This window comes from Spermophilus citellus (assembly GCF_964194105.1).
Source record: "Spermophilus citellus genome assembly, chromosome: 5".
NCBI classification, from domain to species: domain Eukaryota; kingdom Metazoa; phylum Chordata; class Mammalia; order Rodentia; family Sciuridae; genus Spermophilus; species Spermophilus citellus.
Window position 1 is genome coordinate 123,191,932 of NC_138186.1, and position 19,444 is coordinate 123,211,375.

The window sequence follows — 19,444 nt, forward strand, 5'->3', positions numbered from 1 at the left end:
TACTTTGCTGATGATTGATTCTCACCTGTCTCTTAACTGCTTGATCTAGGTTTACACTACTGGTTTCCCTTCCCTTTCTCTTTAAATGTTAATTATTCCCAGCATTCTGTGTGTGGCTCTCCTTTTTTCTGTTGTTACTTTAGCTTTCTACTACTCAGATGATTTTAACTATCATCTGTTCACTAATGACTCTCAATTCCTTACCTCTCTGCTTCACTTTTCCCTGATCTGCACATGCCTACTTCTGTCCTCTATATTATTCTCCACACCCCAGAGCTCAAGTCGCAGGAAAGCTGAAGCACTTAAAACCTTACGCTGAATCCCCCTCCCTTCTTAGCATGCTCTTCTGATTTCATTCCCCGATTTCATTAGTAACTTTTCCAACCACAGATCTTAATGAGTCATCTTCCAATTCCTCTTTCCCCTTCACATCTCCCCTTTCTGTCCTCTCAGGTTTATCATCACTAACACTGCCTTTATCATCTCCTGTATGAATTGGTACAGTATTACATCATGTCTGGATTATCAGTCCCAGCCTCCATCCTGCCTTGTAGCCCTGAAGCCATCTGTGTGGCAGTTATTGTGAAAGCAAATCTCCTCTGCCCAATGCTATAAACTCCAGTGGTGTGTAAATTAAATCGTCCTTGCAAATGGTTAAAGTCAGAGGGATAAAATCCAGGCTGGTAAGCATGCTGGGATGTAAGGTGCAGTGAGCCAATCACCTTGCACAACGTGTCCTTCATGAGCTCCACATGCGTAATATCAGTGGTTGTCATGGTGACCAGGGAAGAGCTGGTGGCCAGGCGGGTGAAGACTCAGATCCTCCATTAGCCACATCCCTGTCGACCCTTAAGACCTTCCCTGTTCTCTTCTGCGTGCACTGTGAGACCTCTGCCCTCTCCAGTACTAAGGTTTGGGGTAAGGGGAGGATCTCTGCCTGGCAAGATTATACTTCTACTGGGGAAAGGTATCGTGTCTGTCTTGTTCACTGCCCTGTCCCCAAGGCTGCCACCCCACTCCCCGCCATTGTGGGAGTCATGAGCCACTGTGCTGTCCCTTGGCCTCAGCTGTCATCCACATTCCAAACCCCCACCCCCACCCCACCCCACCTCGATCTTTCCCTAGCTGAGACTTCCTGTCTTGAATCTCAGTGTTTTCTCCTGCACATCAGAAAGCTCCACTCAATGTTCTGAAATCAACTGTGATAATCTCCTTTCATCTGGAAACCAAATGCAGCCAGGCATACTGGTCACCTTTGTGCCTTATCATACTCACCTAACCATCCGTTAAATCTATTCTTTCACATCCAGTATGCTGGACATCAGACCTGTTTAATTTACCTTTGAAATCTCTCATCTCTGCCCTCCTCTCTCTTTCCACTGGGCCTTGTAACTCCTCCCCACCTCTCTTCAAATACCTTTTATTAGCATGGACATGCCTTTGTCCCTTACTTTTTAATTTTTCAGTATCTTTTATGGAATTCACTTATAAGTGTTAGGCAAAAAGTATATTTAATCATGTGCACACAGAATCTCATTAACTTTCCATTCGGTACAGCATCCTAAAACTAATTCTGCAATCTCCTTGCTAAATTCTTTTCATCCTCCTCAGTCTGTTTTTCACTACAGGTGCCCATTATTCCACCCCTGTGGAATGATTACCTTTTATTATTCTTTATTCAGCATGTTTTTGCTCCTGCTGTTCTCGGTCAATGTTGCTGAGATTTTAGTATATATATAAATCACCCAGGGATTTTGTTAGAATGGAGATTCTGATTCAGTAGGTCCTAGTGAAGCCTAAAATTCCTCATTTCTAAACAAAAATTATAGTAAGGCAGATGCTACTCTTCAGAAGATCAGTTAAGAATCTCGTTTTCTATATTATTTGAAGAACAAGGATAAATATGGAATTACTCCCTCTCCTCTGTCTAATGACTTTCTTCCCCTGCTTGGAGGCAAGCACCGACAACCTCCTTTCTGTACTTCCTTCCTCTGGCTCCAGGCAGTCATTTCCTCTCTGTGTTTGTTGGTGCCTTTCACTTGGCTATAAAGGGGAAGTTATCTGGGGAATTTCCTCACTGGGATGTTGAGTCCTGAAGATAGCAGCTGTGCTTCACATTTCCTTGACCTACATAACATAAGCCTTGCGTTCTCCATATTCTGCACACCCCAGAGTGCAAGTCCCATGAAACCTAAAATACTTATAACCATACAATGAATCCCCCTCCCTTCTTAGCATCCTCTTCTTTCCTTTGTCCCTAATTTCAAAAGAAAATAAAGCAAAATCTATAGAATTATAGTTTCTCAAATGTTGAGACTCAGTAATCTTCAAATCAAAAAAAAAAAAAAAGAAAAAGAAAAAAGAAGAAGAAAAGCCAAAACAAACAAACAAAAGAAAACCCTTTATGCAAATGTTCACTCTCTTTCCTGTCACCAGCTACTGCACTGGAAGCTACCTTGAAGGACAATTAATCCACAAGGACAGCTTCAAGGGTTCTGACAGAACCTCCTTAGCTAGGATTCTATGTGGCTCAGAAAATTATTAATTCTAGTGGTAGAGAGCCAGGTAATGCCAGCTGTGTGTCTCCAGCATAGTTCCAGTAACACTAAAAACATGTTGAATGAAAGAGTCCCAATCCGTAGTGTACAGTTAAGAATTCATTCGTTAATCTGAATGTTTGACTATGGCTTATTTGTTGATATGCTTGAATTTGTACCAGTTTAGCATTTTGACAAAGCCACAGCTTCTAATCAAATAGGCATTGAATACAGCCCTGTCTGCAGGTCTCTATACTACCACTGACAGATATTAGCAACTAAGTGATGTCTTAGTGTATATATCTAATTGAAAATTCTTGTCCTGCAAAGAAATTAACTTCCCATTATAATAGGCCCAGAAATGAGCAGGTAAATAAGCATATTGAAACAGAAGGAAAAGATACATAGCTCAAAGGAGCTCATAGCTATTAGTATTTTTAAAAATATGAACAAATAGGAAACCCCCAAACCCAAAGTTTTGAAGGGTAAGAATCTTGCTTTCTATGTTATTAACTTTGCTCCAACTCATCAGTAAACTATTTTCTTTAGTAGTATCATTTTTCTGTTATAGTCCTTATACAAATGAGTATTTTGTATAAATAAGAAAAAAAAATCAGAAAGTTTACAATGGGAGAAAAGTTCTGAGATTTTTAAGATATTTTTAAATACTGTGTGGCCAATACTGTTCCATGTGCTACATCTGTATTAATTTATTTATACAACTCCTCTAGGAGTTAAGCATTGTAATTATCCCAGTTTTAAAACCAAGGAAACAGGGCTGGGGATGTGGCTCAAGCGGTAGCGCGCTCACCTGGCATGCGTGCGGCCTGGGTTTGATTCTCAGCACCACATACAAAGATGTTGTGTCCGCCGATAACTAAAAAATAAATATTAAAAAAATTCTCTCTCTCTCTCTCTCCCCCTCTCTCACTCTCTCTTTAAAAAAAAAATAAATATAAATAAATAAATAAATAAATAAATAAATAAATAAATAAATAAATAAAACCAAGGAAACAAATCATAATCACCCTCTGTCCCCTGTGTCCTCCTTTATTTTTTTCTATTCTATTTATTATCATCTAACATTTTTTTAATTTTAATTGTTGATAGACCTTTATTTTATTTATATGTGGTGCTGAGAATCGAACCCAGTGCCTCACACATGCCAGGCAAGTGCCCTACCCTGAGCCACAGCCACAGCCCATCATCTAACATTTTTAATTAAGCTTTTAAAAATTAGTATACTCTTGGTACTTCTTGCAGGACACATTTTTTTTCTGTGATATGAAAACAGAAGTGCATATAACTACATCCTGTAGGCCTTGAAAAGAATTGTGATCCCTTGTTTAAATAGTGTGAAAATGTTTGGATTTATAAATAAAATTGTGCTTGACATCTCCTGAATTTATTTCTCTACACTATCTCAGCCCTGTTGCTCTCAGCAGCCTGGCTGGCTCTCTTCTGCTGGAATTAATTTTCTGAGCTCCTAGGTGTGGAGCTTCTGTCAGAATCTTTGAAGCTGCCCTCACGGATTAATTACCCTTAAAAGTAGCTTTCAGTGAAGTATGTGGAAAGAGGGAGGGGTGGATGTTTTATCAAGAGGGTTTTTGTTTTGGTTTCTCTTTTTATTCTTTTTAGTTTTTTTTTTTTTCCTTTCTTTCTCTTCTTAGATTACTGAGTCCCAACATTTGAGGAACTGTAATCTATAGAATTTGGGTTTTTTTTTCATTTTTAATAAGCAAAATAATAATAAGGAAAAGGAAAAAAACATCATTTGACAGATATTAGCAACTAAGTGATATCTTAGTGTATATATCTAATTGTAAAGAAGATTTACATGTCAAATGTAAATCTTCTTTCAAAACTATTTATGTAGGGCCAAGAGTGTAACTCATTGGTAAAGCACTAACATAGCATTCATGAACCTCTGGGTTCAACCTCCAGCACTGTGTGTGTGTGTGTGTGTGTGTGTGTGTGTGTGTGTAAATTATTCATTTTTTAAACCCTTATTATTTACATAGTACAATAGCTCTAAACAAAGACATTATGAGAAGTTATCACTTTTGGGGGGGGGGGTATGTCTCTAAGGAATGCGCTGAATCTTCTTAGACTTTCACCAGCCCTGCTTTAACTGGATCTGGGGAGCAAGTTATGTGCTAGAAGGGGACAGTTTGGAATTATCCATAAACTTGCATTTGTGTCAGATAACCCTTTTACCAACTCCTTTCCCCACCCCAAGCTGAGACTAGGGTAAAGTAATAGAGGCACCTAGAGTGCACAATTTAAACCTACATTGAATAGACTACAATAAAAATATATTTTCCCACACCCAGTTCTGAAAAGATAGGACTTAATGGTTTCTATTATGTTGTTTGCTTAATAAACCATTTTGCAAAAGCAGGGGCATAATATCAAGCAGAAATCTATCTCATCACTGAATAAATCACTTACCAGCTTTGAAATCTTAGATGAAATAACTTCCCTGAGCCTTATTTCCTCCAACTCAGAGGATCACAGTGAGGATTAATAATATATAGACCCACGAAGTGCTTCCACTAAGTGCTCACAGAATGTAATCTCCTTCCCCACCTGGTTCCTTGTTACATGAGACCTACGGCCATGCCCTGAGTACAGCCTGCCTGACTGGATACTTTCACTTGATTAAAAAGTGTATGATGGACAAACTGTGTTTCCAGAGAATGATGAAGAACAGGAGGTGTTGCTATCTCTGAATAAACCTGGCTGGTACTCTCAAGGGAACGCTGTACACCTTTATGAACTTCTGAAGAAAATGACTGGCAAACCTGAACCCAAGGTATTTTCTGATTCAGAATCCTTAATGTCCTCTTGCAGATATAAAGAGTTGTAAACTAAAACCCCAATTGTAAATGCATTCAGGTTAATTATCTATGGAATCATCTCCCTCTGTCAGCCGCCATAGTTCTCTTTTTACCTCTCCTGATACAATAAGCCTTTTCTTTGTTGATATAGACCTGGTCTTTATCTGAGACAGAGAAGAGTAAGGTTTCCAAGTGGGCAGCCACAGATCTAGGGAGTGCATGGAATTCATATATGGGATGCCTGAGGAATGATAATCCTGATAACAAAAAAAGGTTTTATATGTAAAACAAACCCAAACTGAAATTATACTACAGATTATCCTAAAGACCCACTGCTTTTGACATCTTGATCTTATTGCGGATATTGAACATTGGTGTATTTTTCACAACAGAGTGCTCTTCTAAAAAATATTCACCGGTAGCTCCATGAGCAGAAGAGATAATTGGGTAACTGAACCCTGCGCCATTGGCTCCCAAGGACCCCTAAGGAGTTCCATGGACAAAGGATCTTGATTTGAGAGGTTCTAGGTCTTATCCCTTAACCTCGTTTTCTCATCTGCAGATTGAAATGTGTGGACTAAATCCATGGGACTTTTGCTTTAGAATATCTATGGAGATTTCTAGATTTCAAGCCCAGCAACACTCTCAGGTGTTCTGTTTCAGCAGATCTGGGGTGGGTCCCAGAAACTCTTGAAAAGTGGTTGTGATGTGCACCCTTCACAATCTGCAACCCACTATGACAAGTTGTCTTTAATATATCACCAGCTCTTCAGTTCTAAGGGCAGATTTAAATGTATACAAAACACACAGGTTCACGTCTTCTGTAGGAAAACTGAATAAAATTATTCATCTCACCTTCTACCTTTCTTCTATCTGCAAGTGGGTTGTATAACTTCTTAACATGAACTTGGCCCTCTGTGAATCAAATGGGACACGTCAGTGGTCAGCTGCCAGGTTATTCAAAGAAATGTAAGATGCTTTTGCCCTTCTTCTGCCTTCCATGAAATGATCACCACTGTCGCAGTTCTCATGCCTCAAACAGAATTTGCTGTCTGACTTACAGGTTGTTTACTTTGGTGACAGCATGCATTCAGATGTTTTCCCAGCCCGCCACTATAGGAACTGGGAGACAGTCCTCATTCTAGAGGAGCTCCAAGGAGAGGAAGCCTGGAAGCCTGAGGAGTCAGAGCCTCTGGAGAAGAGAGGAAAATATGAGGTGAGCATCCCTTTCACTCTTTTCCTGAAAGAAAAAATTTTATTTGAAAGCTAAGGTATCTTCATACTACTTGACTTCACAGGTCTCCTGGTCTGACTAAATGCCCTCATGCTTCTGTAGTTTGTTTTTGAAACAGTGTGTATTAATGGTCCTTAGCAGATTTTTCAAGCAAATTTAGTTGTATTACCTGTTTCATGGAAAATTTGACATGTGTCTTTCTATTTGTATTTAAAGACAAATGAGACAGTTACATGGTTTTGTTTTGTTGTTGTTACAAACATTTTTGACGCAAACCTATAAAAGTCAGGCTGCTTTAATACATATATATAAGTCCAGGTCTGTTCTCTGCACAGCACACTTCCATGGAGAAGACCAGAGCAGCACTTCAAAACAGGCAGTAAGCACTGCACCTCATGAGAGTTCAGATTCTTTCCTGCTTCCCTGTGGAGGGGACAGAATATAAACATCTTGCTGACCGCTGCAGCAGGAAGGAAACAGTCCATAAAGAAAGATAAAAAGAAAGCACTCTGTGAGTTCTGTATATTTTGTGATTGTTAAGAAAAGTGTAGTTTAGTTTTTCCAAACAAATGTCAAGCACAGGATACATATAAGATGCTGTCTTTTGACAGGTTTGAAGTCTGATGCAAAAGGATTTAATTCTGTGTTTCTAATTACTGTATTCAGCCTAAGTGAAGTTTGAAAAATATAATTAAAATCAAATTAACCAGATCATTTCAAAATTGATCCTGGAAGCCAAAACATTTACATGTACTACATTCTGCAAAGATTAACATTTTATTTCATTTTAGGTTTGAATTCAATTTATCAGATATTGGTAGTTGTTTCCATTCTATATAAGAGCATAGAGAATTTGAGGATCACTTTCACCTCCTTTCATTTGTGACAGGAAGCTTACGATAAGGACAGGGAAAATCTCAAATGGAATTTTACAGACTGTTGCTCAAAACTTTCTAAAATCATGGTACATCAGTTGATTATTTCCTCCACTGTTTTTAGAACAAATTAAAACAGCAAAAATGGCACATTTTAATGTTTAAGTAAGCCCATCTAAAGAAAATAAGGAATAATTTTCTTTAGTTTAAACATTAGAAACAAATAATCAATAAATCAAGTCTTATAACATTATACTTATAATTACTTGGACACCCTTAACTCTGTGTAACTAGCCTCCTAAGTCAAAGGAAGAGGAGCTCTCTTCTTCAACTTCCTTCAGTACTGTTCTTACTTATTTCTTCATTTTAACTAAAAACAAGTGAGGGGTTGAACTCTAAGGTCCTTTACCACTGAGCTATATCATTATTTATTTTGAACATGCTAAGTTGCTTAAGGCCTTGCTAAGTTGTGATCCTCCTGCCTCTGCTGCCCAAGTTGCTGGGATTGCAATTGTGCACCACTGTGTCTGGCAAAATTAATGATGAAAATAATTAGCAAGCAAGAAAGAAAAGGGACCATTCTTTAATTAGAGAAGGATATCATCCAAAACACCAGTGGGAATGTAACATGTAATGGTGGAATTAAAAGAAAGGGAAAGCCAAAAGCCATACTGCCCTTTAAGGTTCTTTATGGATACTGTTTATCAATTACACTGTGTAACAGAGAACTGGCCAATACTACAAGAAAAAAAAAAAGAAAGAAACATGGAGTAAGATTAAAATTATCACTATTTTAGGGTTATGTGATCCTTAGCATAGAAGAAATCAACAAACTATTAAAACGAATGAGTGAGTTTGGTCAGAATGCTAGATCCAAATTGGCATTCAAAAATTAACAGCCATACTCTTTACCAGCAGGAATCACTTAACAAAATGTGGTAAGAAACAGATTATTTACAACAGCAACAAAAATAAATCACTGTCTAGGAATTAACCTAATAAATATATAAGACCTTAATGATGTAAATTTTAAGCCTATTAAAAATTCTGAATACAAGGGCTAGGGCTGTAGTTCAGTGGTAGAGCACCTGCCTCACACATGTGGGGCACTGGGTTTGATCCTCAGCACCATATAAAAATAAATTAATTAATATATTGCATCCATCTACAACTAAAAAAATATTTTATTTTATTTTTTTTAAAGTGAGAGAATTTTAATATTTATTTTTTAGTTTTCGGCGGACACAACATCTTTGTTTGTATGTGGTGCTGAGGATCGAACCCGGGCCGCACACATGCCAGGCAAGTGCGCTACCACTTGAGCCACATCCCCAGCCCTAAAAAAAATATTTTAAAATTTTTTGAATACAGTTCTAAATAAATGGAAAGACATATTTGCAAAAGCATGATTTTTATAGATGACTGTTTTCCTCACATTTATTTATAAAGTCAATATAATGTTTTACAAAATCCCAGTAGGATTTTAAATGGATCTTCACAAACTGATTTTGCATTTAGAAAACTTAAAACCCATAAATTGCTCAGATAACTTTGAAAAAAAAAATAAAAGATTGGAATTTTACTCCATCAGACACTAACCATAGTAGAAAACCAGATTGTTGTTGTTGTTGTTTATCTAGTACTGGAAACAGAGTATGGAACATTTTTTTAGACAATGTTTTCACTGTGAATCAAAAGATCTGACAAAAATAATCAAAAGTTTATTTTGGGACTGATGGTTCAGAGGTCTTACTCCATAGACTGCCAACTCCATTCCTCAGAGCCCAAAGTGAGGTGGAACATCATGGCAGAAGAGTGTGGTGAAGGAAAGCAGAGAGAGAGCTCAGCATACTGAGAACAAAATATAAACCCCAAAGGCACACTGCCCGCCCCAATGACCACCTCCTCCAGCCATACCCCACCTGCCTCCATCGTTGCCACCAAGTTAATCCCTATCAGGGGATTCATGCACAATTAGGTTAAACCTCATATAACCTAGTCATTTCATGTCTAAACTTTCCTGCATTGTCTCATACATGAACTTTTTGGGGTAAAACTCATACTGAAACCATAATGGGAAAGCATCTCTAATCCAAAATATCTGAAATGTTCCAAAGATCTGAAACTTTTTGATGCCAATATAACACTAAAAAAATTTTGGATTTTCAGACGTGGGATGCTTAACCAGTAAAGTCTATGCCAATATTCCCAAATTTGAGTGCTTCTTATCCCATGCATTTCAGATAAGGAATATGTAACCTGTATATAAAAATTTCAGTGAATAGAAGGAATAAAAAAAGACACGGGCCCATATAAATGTGGGTATGGCAGAACATTGTCCATTAGCAGAAAAGGTTGAACAATTCAGATAATAGGATTAAGTAAGTGGTTTCATTATATGGAAAAAATAAGATGATCTCCTTTTACATCCTATATATAAAAATAAATTCTGAAGGAATTATAGACCTGAACATAAAAAATATATTTATAAAACTTGATTGAAGAAAATTTTGAAAGTATTTTTTTTCATCCTCATTGTAGGGAATGATTTTTTTTTTTTCAAATTATAACTCAAAGGACAATTATAAGTAGAAAAACTGATGACTTTGCATCAGTATTAAATGGTTCTCTTCAAGACACCTGGGATACGGTTGATCTTTGGACCTAAATCAAGGGAAAGAGTCTTGCAATATCTATTTAGATTGAACCTTATGAAATTGCTATTTTTATATGTTAAAACAGGTGAATACTACACCTTAATATGATCCAAACTGATAAAACTAACAATGGGTTGATATCTAAGGGGTTCGACAATGGGCTAAAATCAGATACTCAGTGTGAAATAGGACAAAAGATATCAGGCCGTTGGGGAAAAGTTTGTATATAAGAGGAGACAACCATGCTCACTAGTAATGCCTAATGTATAATTGAAACAATGGTGAGATACCAGTGTAAAGCTATCGGACAGATAAAACTGAGTTTCTATTTTTACATTGATTTACTGATACAATAAAATAATCTGAGACATTACTATGAGCTAATTTAGAAAAATATAACATAGACCAGTATTATCCTCTGAAGTTGCATGCACTCCATTATGTTTGACGACTCTGTACTAAAATGAAAATAATTTTTATTCTTTATTTTGGTAAATAGCTTTTTGGCTTTTAAGTTAGAAATAAATACTATTTTATTTAGAATTGTACCTGGATATGGCCATCACCCTTTGGAAATTCTATGATAAAGCAATATGGTCAGCCCTAGAAAAAAACAGAAAATTTATTACTGAGTATCCCCTATACTTTTTTAAAAAAAGATAGTACCTTGAAACTTTTTATTCAGTTATTGGCTTCATGTTATACGTACATTGGAAGCAGTAAATAATAATTCTATCCTCATCCCCCTTTAAAAAAATAAACACCAAATTTAAAAATTAGAAATGTTTTAACTAAGTCAAGCACAGTGGTGTATGCCTGTAATCCCAGAGGCTCTGGAGACTGAGGCAGGATCGGGAGTTCAAAGCCAGCCTCAGCAACAGTGAGGCACTAAGCAACTCAGATCCTGTCTCTAAATAAAATACAAAATAGGACTGGGGATGTGGCTCAGTGGTCAAGTGCCCCTGAGTTCAATCCTGGGTACCCCCAACCAAAAAAAAGAAATTTTTAACTATCCTTTAGATACAACAATAATAATTAAAGATTTATTTTAATTGTAGAGAAAACATTCTTTCTAGATTGCTCTGTTTGGGGTAGGTTTAATACTATAATCAACTAATTATTTAAAAGATCATTCTAGTTTGAGATAAAGGATACTTTATAGTAAGTACTATTCTTTCCAAAAATGTAATGCATACCCAAAGCCTGTTTATATATTCCTACAGGACTTTTTTCTCAATTTGCTTAAAAACAAAACTATGTGATTAATTTACCACAGTTTTCATTACTAATCACATTTATTATTCCATTTTCTTCTTTCAGGTACCAAAGACAAAACTTCTAAATACCTTTTCTAAAAAATGGGGCTCCTTTTTTATTGATTCAGTTTCACAACGGGAAAATTCAGAGGACTCCTTGGTTTATACATGGTCTTCTAAGAGAATCAATACTTACAGCACTATTGCAATTCCAAGTATTGAAGCAATAGCAGGTAAGGGGGAAAATACCTTTTGAAACAGGTAATTTTTACCTGTTATTGGATAGTGATGACAATAACTACCAGGATTCTTGTCCTTTAAAAGAAGGAAATCTTCCCACAATGTTGATTTATTTTTCTTGGGAAACATCTTTTAAATATGGTAGCCTGGGTAATTAGGACCAGCCCTTCTGCTACAGCCAACTACATAAAAATTGTTCTTATTTTTTCTTTTTAAGTCAGCTTTCAGGAATAGATTGAATGTAGGAATTACCACAACAGCATCCTTAGGAGGTCTAGGAAGAGTGGGCCTGGTGAATTCCCTTAATCTGTGTTGAAGCCCTGGTAGGTTTTATCTTAGAATAAGGATGAATACAGAAGTAGTTTCCATTTTCAAAGGGACTAAAAGCTCAGCTTCAAATCAGCTGAATATCAAAATGACAGATTAGTTAATGCCTTTGATAACCTGGTAGAAACAAATGTAGATTCTCTTTTGAAAAAGATAGTATTATTCTAGGACTCAAATTATTTCTACCAACAGTCCATATAATGTTCAACACTTAATAAAAAATATCCAAGTACACAAGGATAGGGGACCACAGTAACAGAAATAACCATGTGTACTTTGGTCAAATACAGAAAAGAAAGGATTGAGAAATTTGGTGAAGATGTTAAAACTATAAAAAGAGTGGAAATTCTATGGAGGAACTTTGATTGGGCAAAGTGGTGAGGAGGGAAGGAGGGGGCTTGGGGACAGAAAAGATGGTGAAATGAGTTGGCCATCATTACCCTAGGTACATGTATGACTGCACATATGGTAAGCCTCTACATCGTGTACAACCAGAGAAATGAAAAGTTGAGCCTTCAGCTCTCCACTGACTTTATTCTGCTGTTTATATTTTGTCCAGCTTTTCTACTTGTTTTAGCCCAAATGAGAAATGGAAGTCTAAGTACTTAATTTTTGAACTTCAGATTCTTAAATTGCAGTTGATAATATCAAACTGCATTTCCTCCCTCATAGGATGAGTATGAAAGAAAGTATAACAAGATACTTAACTGAATTATTGGTGGGATTATGATGATACATACTACATAGGACTTTCTAAAGATCCATCTTCTGTCATTATATGTATTCAATATGTCAGTATATCCTCATCTTTTAAACAATATCTTCTCATTGTTTTTTAAAGAATTTTTTTTGATAACCTAAATATAATTCTCCCTTTTATAAAAAAAAATTCTGTTAAAGAAATGGACTGTATAACTTTGAGGAGGGCCTATGTCTTCTGTCCACCGTTTTTTTTTAGGAAGAAATATTAATAAGTAGGACGTTAGGACATGGCAATAGTCAAACAAAGGTGAACCAGTGCCCCCCTCCCTTTTTAGGGAAAGGATGAGTGAGGTTATGTCATATTCAGTTGTTTATTTTGATGCTGAAGACAATTCTCAAAAAACAAAGAATTCATCAAAGTTCACATTTTTTCTCTGTGATCACATTTTTGTGAAGAAGTTATATCTCAAAACTTCATATTATTGCAGAAACCGATTTAGTGTCACTCAGTATTACTGCAGATGGCTAGAAGAAAATTAGTGTGATTATCATGGCTTTAAACATGTTAAAGATAGAGTATTTATATAAATGTTATCCTGCCAGTCTCTTTTTTAAAAAGTCCCAAGAGTTGTTCTATCTGTTATTTAATATTGAATTTACTGTGGAAGAACATTTGCTTCATTTAATTGTTACCTAAGTTTGGATAATATACTTGATAATTATAGTGTACTTAGTACAGAGTTTTAACAGAATACTGTTGTGGTGAGTAAGAATTTGATTCTTTGTCTGCTTTCAAAACCCAATATATATATATATATATATATATATATAAAATGTTATAATTCCAGAGCTATAAAAAAAAATAGCACCCAACAGTGACTTCCCTGTAAGGGACACAAATGTTTTCTTCTTGGAGAATCCATAGTCTAATGAATTCCTAGTCTAGGAATACTTGTTTTAACAAAATAGTTATCTGACACAGTTTGGCTATATCCCATTCCCTGAGTTCTTCATGATAACAAACATTTCTGTACCATGAGACAATTAAGTTCTCTGTTTTGAATGAGATAGGTGCAAAATAAACCTCTTACTCCTCTTTTTATTTCCCCCTGTAGAAACTGGTATCTTTAGGCCCAGCGCAGTGGTACACACCTACAATCCCAGTGGCTCTGGAGGCAGGAGGATCATGGGTTTAAAGCCAGCCTCAGCAACAGGGAGGCACTAAGCAACTCGGTGAGACCCTGTCTCTAAATAAAATACAAAAATAAGGCTAGGGATATGGTTCAGTGGTTGAGTGCCCCTAGTTCAATCCCCAGTATTAAAAAAAAAAAAAAACAGCTGATATCTTTAGACTTGGTTATCTCATTCATATTTAAATACCCAGAAGCCATTTTTATAACTGTTATAAAAATTTTGTACTTAGCCAGATATGTTACAGTGGTGATTGGTTTATAAGGTAACATTTTTAACCTATCATAATTCTACCAGTAATTCAGGTAAGTATATTGTTATACTTTCACATTCATCCTGTGAGAGAAGAAATAAGTCTGGTATTATCATCTCCAACTTAAGAATCTGAAGTTCAGAAATTACTTAGACTTCTATTTCTCACTTGGGCTAAAACAACTAGAAAAGCTGGACAAAATATAAATATCAGAGTAAAGTCAGTGGAGAGGTAAAGAGGCAACCAACACTTGATGGCACAGAATTCCTGGGAAAGAAAGTATATTTCTTACATTTTAGAACTATATAAAAAGGGGAAAAAAGAGATGGTTGGCTCAGCTCTTGGCCTGTGTCATTTGGTAGTTTATCAGAAATTCAGAACCTCAGAGTACAATTTTAGAAACAGATTTATGAATTTACTTTTCAATGCAATTTCATTTATTTTTTATTAATTTCTTTATTTTTAAATTTTAGTTGTTTTATTATATTTTATTTTGAACCAGGGATTTAACCCAGGGGTGCTTTACCCAGCCCTTCCTTTTTTGTTTTTTTTTTAAGTTGGTTTTTTTTTTTTTTTTTTGAGACGGGGTTTCGGTAAGTTGCTTAGGACTTCAATAAGTTGCTCATTCAGATAAGCATTTCTATTTATTGTGTAGAATACTAAAATTGAACTCACTAGTTAGATCAAACTTGTGATCCTTTTGCCTAAACCTCCCAAGCTGCTGGGATTATAGGCCTGCACCACTGCATACCACTCAATGCAATTTTAAATGCCTGGTTAAAAATGTATTCCAGCTACGGCTGGAGATGTAGCCCAGTGATAACAGCACTTGCCTAGCATGTACAAGGCCCCGAGTTCAATCTTCAGAACCACCAAACAGACAGACAAAACTCCTCTGGCAAACAGAATAGGGAGGACCTATGACATTTACTAATGTCGAATGTTTTTCTGTTTGTAGTAATCCTAGCTCTCTTTAACATCAGGAAGGCAGTGTTTCTTCTTATTCTCTAACACTAGTTTTCATTTCATAGATTGACTGAGTTTTGATGGTTTTCAGTGGCATCTAAAATAAAGTACAATTTCAAAATATTTAGTACTTTGGTTCTACTTGTAAAATTTGTGAAATAAGGATTATTGTCATATATATATATATATACACACACACACATGACTATATATATATACACATGACTATATATAAATACACATGACTATATATATATTTTTTCCCCTTGGTACTGCGGGTTGAACCCAGGCACACTTCACCACTGAGCCACATTCCCAGCCCTTTTAATATTTAATTTAGAGACAGGGCCTCACTAAGTTGCTAAGGGTGGCTTTGAACTCACAATCCTCCTGCCTCAGCTTCCTGAGCCTCTGGGATTATAGGCGTATGCCACCGCACTAGGCTACTGTCATATATTTGGGTGTGGAATGAGTATCATAATGTGATATGTGCTGATATGCTTCACTTGAAATATTTCTTTTTAATGGTCCCTTTGAGAAGTTGGGGGGTAGGGCTAGTATCTGAGGATTGTTTTAAATTTTTGAGACATAGATGAGGATATCATATTTTCTAACATCAAGCATATATTATATGGTATCTATCTTAATTCCCCTCCAGGTCCTGTGTATGTGCGATGCTTATCACATAGAGAAAGTTACCATATTATGTATATTAGAATTCTTATTTTGCTGAACATTCAAAGATTATTCTTAGTAACCCTCTTACTATTCCCTGAGGCTGTGAAGATTATTAGTTCACATTTACCATTTATGAGATTTGCTGAATAAGACCTGGGAGATTTAATTCTTTTTTTTAAATTCAGAGAAGCATACCTATTTATTGTGTAGAGTACTAAAACTGAACTCACTAGTTATTAGAGCTCTGAGAATGATTTGCAGTATGGCTAAATGTGATTTGACTTAAGTATTAAGGAAAGACATTCACACTCATCCTAGTGACACCTGTCCACATGGTAAAAGAAACATTAAAATTATGAAACTCTAAAAAATAAAACTGAGGGGCTGGGGATGTGGCTCAAGCGGTAGTGCGCTCACCTGGCATGCGTGCGGCCCGGGTTCGATCCTCAGCACCACATACCAACAAAATGTTGTGTCCGCCGAGAACTAAAAAAATAAATATTAAAAATTCTCTCTCTCTCTCTCTCTCTCTCACTCTCTCTCCTCACTCTCTCTTTAAAAAATAAATAAATAAATAAAACTGAATGTCTCTTTTTTTTTTATTTGTATTTTTGAAAGGTGGTTAGAGACCTGCAGAATAATCAAATTGTTTTTTTTTTTTTTCTCCCTCTTAGAATTACCTCTGGACTACAAATTTACAAGATTCTCTTCAAACAGTTCAAAAACAGCTGGCTACTATCCATTGGTCAATTATACCAATGGTCTTATTGAATGATGAGATATGTACAACAAGATAAATTATCTCTACTAAAAAATGAAGAACCACATATGCAGCAAATGTACTGTAAAAAAATATTAATTTTCAAAGAAATACTGTAAAGTGCTTTATAGGAACAAATTTTTAATGAAAATTGACCAAGAAATTGATATTTGTCCATAGATGTGCTTTTTATATAAATCATTTTGATGCTTAACAACTCTTGGAATATTAAAATCCCAGTATCCTAGAACTAAAAAGAACATTATTAGTATTTTCTATACCAATAGCTTTGAAATTATAATTCAGCTGGGGAGACCCACACAGTTTATACATATGCCTAGTCTGGTGGTTCTCAAGTGTGTGTCCAGGGATGCATAGCAGCATCACCTTGAATTTGATTATTCCAATTTGAAGGCCCTACCCCCAAACCTACTGAGTCAGAAACTGTGGGAAGTAGGCCCACCAGTGTGTTTTCTTAACAACCCTTTCAGGTGATTTTGATTGACACTAGTTTGAGAACCAATGACCATTTACTCCAGAGTTTAGTTTGTCTGGGTAAATAGCTGAGCATTGATATCGTTTATAATGTCTTTATTAGTAAGTACAACAGAACTGCGAATAACCAGTCTATACCAATTCCTTCAATTTAGAGCCAAGAACATTGAGCCCAGTGACATTAAATGATTTTCCCAAACTATTAGGTTTGATACTATTCCTGTTTTTTTCCAAAATAAGAAAATACATACATGATTTCTTCTGATATCACACAACCATCATGGGACAGAGATGGTACGAGAAGCCAATCCCAACCTTCATTGTTACCCACTGTTTCCCCCTATTAAGGACTGTTTAATTCATTATCAATAACTTTACGACATGTTTCTCAATAGGATTAAAAATTGATTCTAGGGTACAAAACAATCTTCAGTAACACAGTGGATTCTGGCCTTTCAAAATTGAAAAATGCCAAGAAAATTCATTTTTATTCCTTGGCATTGAATTTTCTTATTAGGGAGCAGTATATAGTTATTAAATTTGAGTTAAATGTAGTTTTTTTCTTTGGGAGGGAGGGTGATGAAGAAAATGTTGAGAAACACTATTTTAAGGGGTTTATAGGTTTATTACAATCCAGGATATGTTGTGCTTAGTCATATTAGTAGCTATTTGTTATAAGACATTTGGAGCCAGATAATGTTTAAATTCCTAACTACTTTTTATGCTATAATTTCACTATTCATCATGGAAAGGACCAGAAAACAATACTGGTCATTATTATTATTTTACTTGTATTATAGCAGAGAACTTAGCATGGACACATGCAGTGAAAAGATAAATATTTTGTTAAAATTTGTAAATATTTGAGAAATCTCAAATACACTGAGGGAATGATTATCTCAGGGTAAGAAACTTTATTTTTTTTCCCCTCAAAGTCAGTAGCTTTGTTTGATATCTACCAATAAGTATATGGTGATGTATTTGAAATTGTTATCTAGAATGTCATTGAAATATTACAATGTGCATATACAATCAAGCTTAGGGCTAAATGAAGATGTTAACTCGTGTATGCTATAGAGATCTGATTTTTTAATAAAGCTATTTTTCCTTATGCATGTTTATTCTGTAAATGGCAAAGAATACATCTTTAAATGCTTATGAACTGCTATTAATAAGAAAAATGAGAGCCCCCACTCCCTAAAAAATTAACTGTACTTTCCTGACCACTGAAGAGTGGCAGGGACTGGGAGGGCGTTCTAAGTTTCCTTCTACCTTTTTAGCATGTCAGTGATTACTCTAATGGATGTTTGTTACACTGTATTAGGCTTTTTACGTTTTTCTTTCATTGTTATAAAAAGTGCCAGTGTTTCTAATTGAATATGAAGAGTAAATATCATCCAAAAGTGACACCATAAAAAGTAAAAAGAATATTGGAAAAGTTTTTTATCCTTTAATAAAATTATATGAAATAAGGAAGGAAATTTTTCCCAATACAATCGGTGCAGTTTTTGGTGGCAATGGAAGCACCTACATAGGTTTTTATCACTGAACATATTGTTTCCAGTGGAAAACTATTATGTACCATCCTTGTTTACCACATTTATGTTTACTACGCCCTCCTTGGTATAATTCCCAAGGAGCTTAATGTAGTTTTGGAAGAATTAATGACTTTGGATTTTGTGAGTAGCACTTAATTTTTTTTCATACAGTGTGTGCTATGTCAAAAAGATAACAGTGTGTGGTATATCAAAAAGAATATCCTAAATATGACTGAAATATATTGAGAAACACATGAAAGCAGATATCACACTTCAGTTACTAGTAATGATATAGTGTGCTGTCCAGCCACTGGTTCGTAAAGGTTTAGAGAATAATTACTTCTGCATCCTGTGTAACAGGGAGGGTTATGGATGCTTCAAGGTCTGTGAAAATTAATAACCAGGTATACTTAGGAATATAAGCAAAAAGTTGACATAAACGGCCCAAAATTTGAGTTAGAAACTTAATTAAATATATAATCAGGGTTTGCTGCCTTTTTTTTTTTTTTTAATTTTTAGAACTTATTTTCTTTATTTATGTGGTGCTAAGGATCGAACCCAGTGCCTCACATGTGCTACACAAGCTCTCTACCACTGAGTCACAACCCCAGCCTGGGTTGCTGCTTCTTGATTCAGTTCTTAAACTTAAGTTCCACTTGCTGAGGTGTAATTTTTTCTAGGCCTGGAGGTTTTAAGAGAGCTATATTTCTTTTGCGAATTCAACCATCTTTTCCATTCCTGTGCTGGACATAATCAGAAAATGTCATTTTTCTTGCCCTTGGTTGGTTATCAGCTTTAGCTTTACCAATAGTGTCATTCTTCTACAGGCTGGTGCCACTCATTTGTTACAGATTAATGTGGTTGCTGTTTAGTTTATTATAACTAGTCATTAAAT

General features: G+C 35.7%; 1 protein-coding gene across 4 annotated transcripts in view; it reads left to right on the forward strand.

The window, feature by feature from the left end:
• NT5DC1 (5'-nucleotidase domain containing 1) overlaps positions 1-18,142 on the forward strand; it is a 124,455-nt gene extending 106,313 nt beyond the window's left edge. For 2 of the 4 annotated variants that reach the window (XM_081294918.1, XM_081294919.1), the window contains exons 9-12: positions 5,234-5,352; positions 6,441-6,593; positions 11,464-11,632; positions 16,431-18,141. In XM_081294918.1, coding sequence (XP_081151044.1) covers positions 5,234-5,352; positions 6,441-6,593; positions 11,464-11,632; positions 16,431-16,531 — 542 coding nt within the window. In that variant the 3' untranslated portion in view covers positions 16,532-18,141. Of the gene's footprint in view, positions 1-5,233; positions 5,353-6,440; positions 6,594-6,946; positions 7,064-11,463; positions 11,633-16,430 lie in introns of those variants that run through there. The other 2 variants (XM_081294920.1, XM_081294921.1) reach the window with 2 other exon arrangements.
• The last annotated feature ends 1,302 nt before the right edge of the window (positions 18,143-19,444 follow it).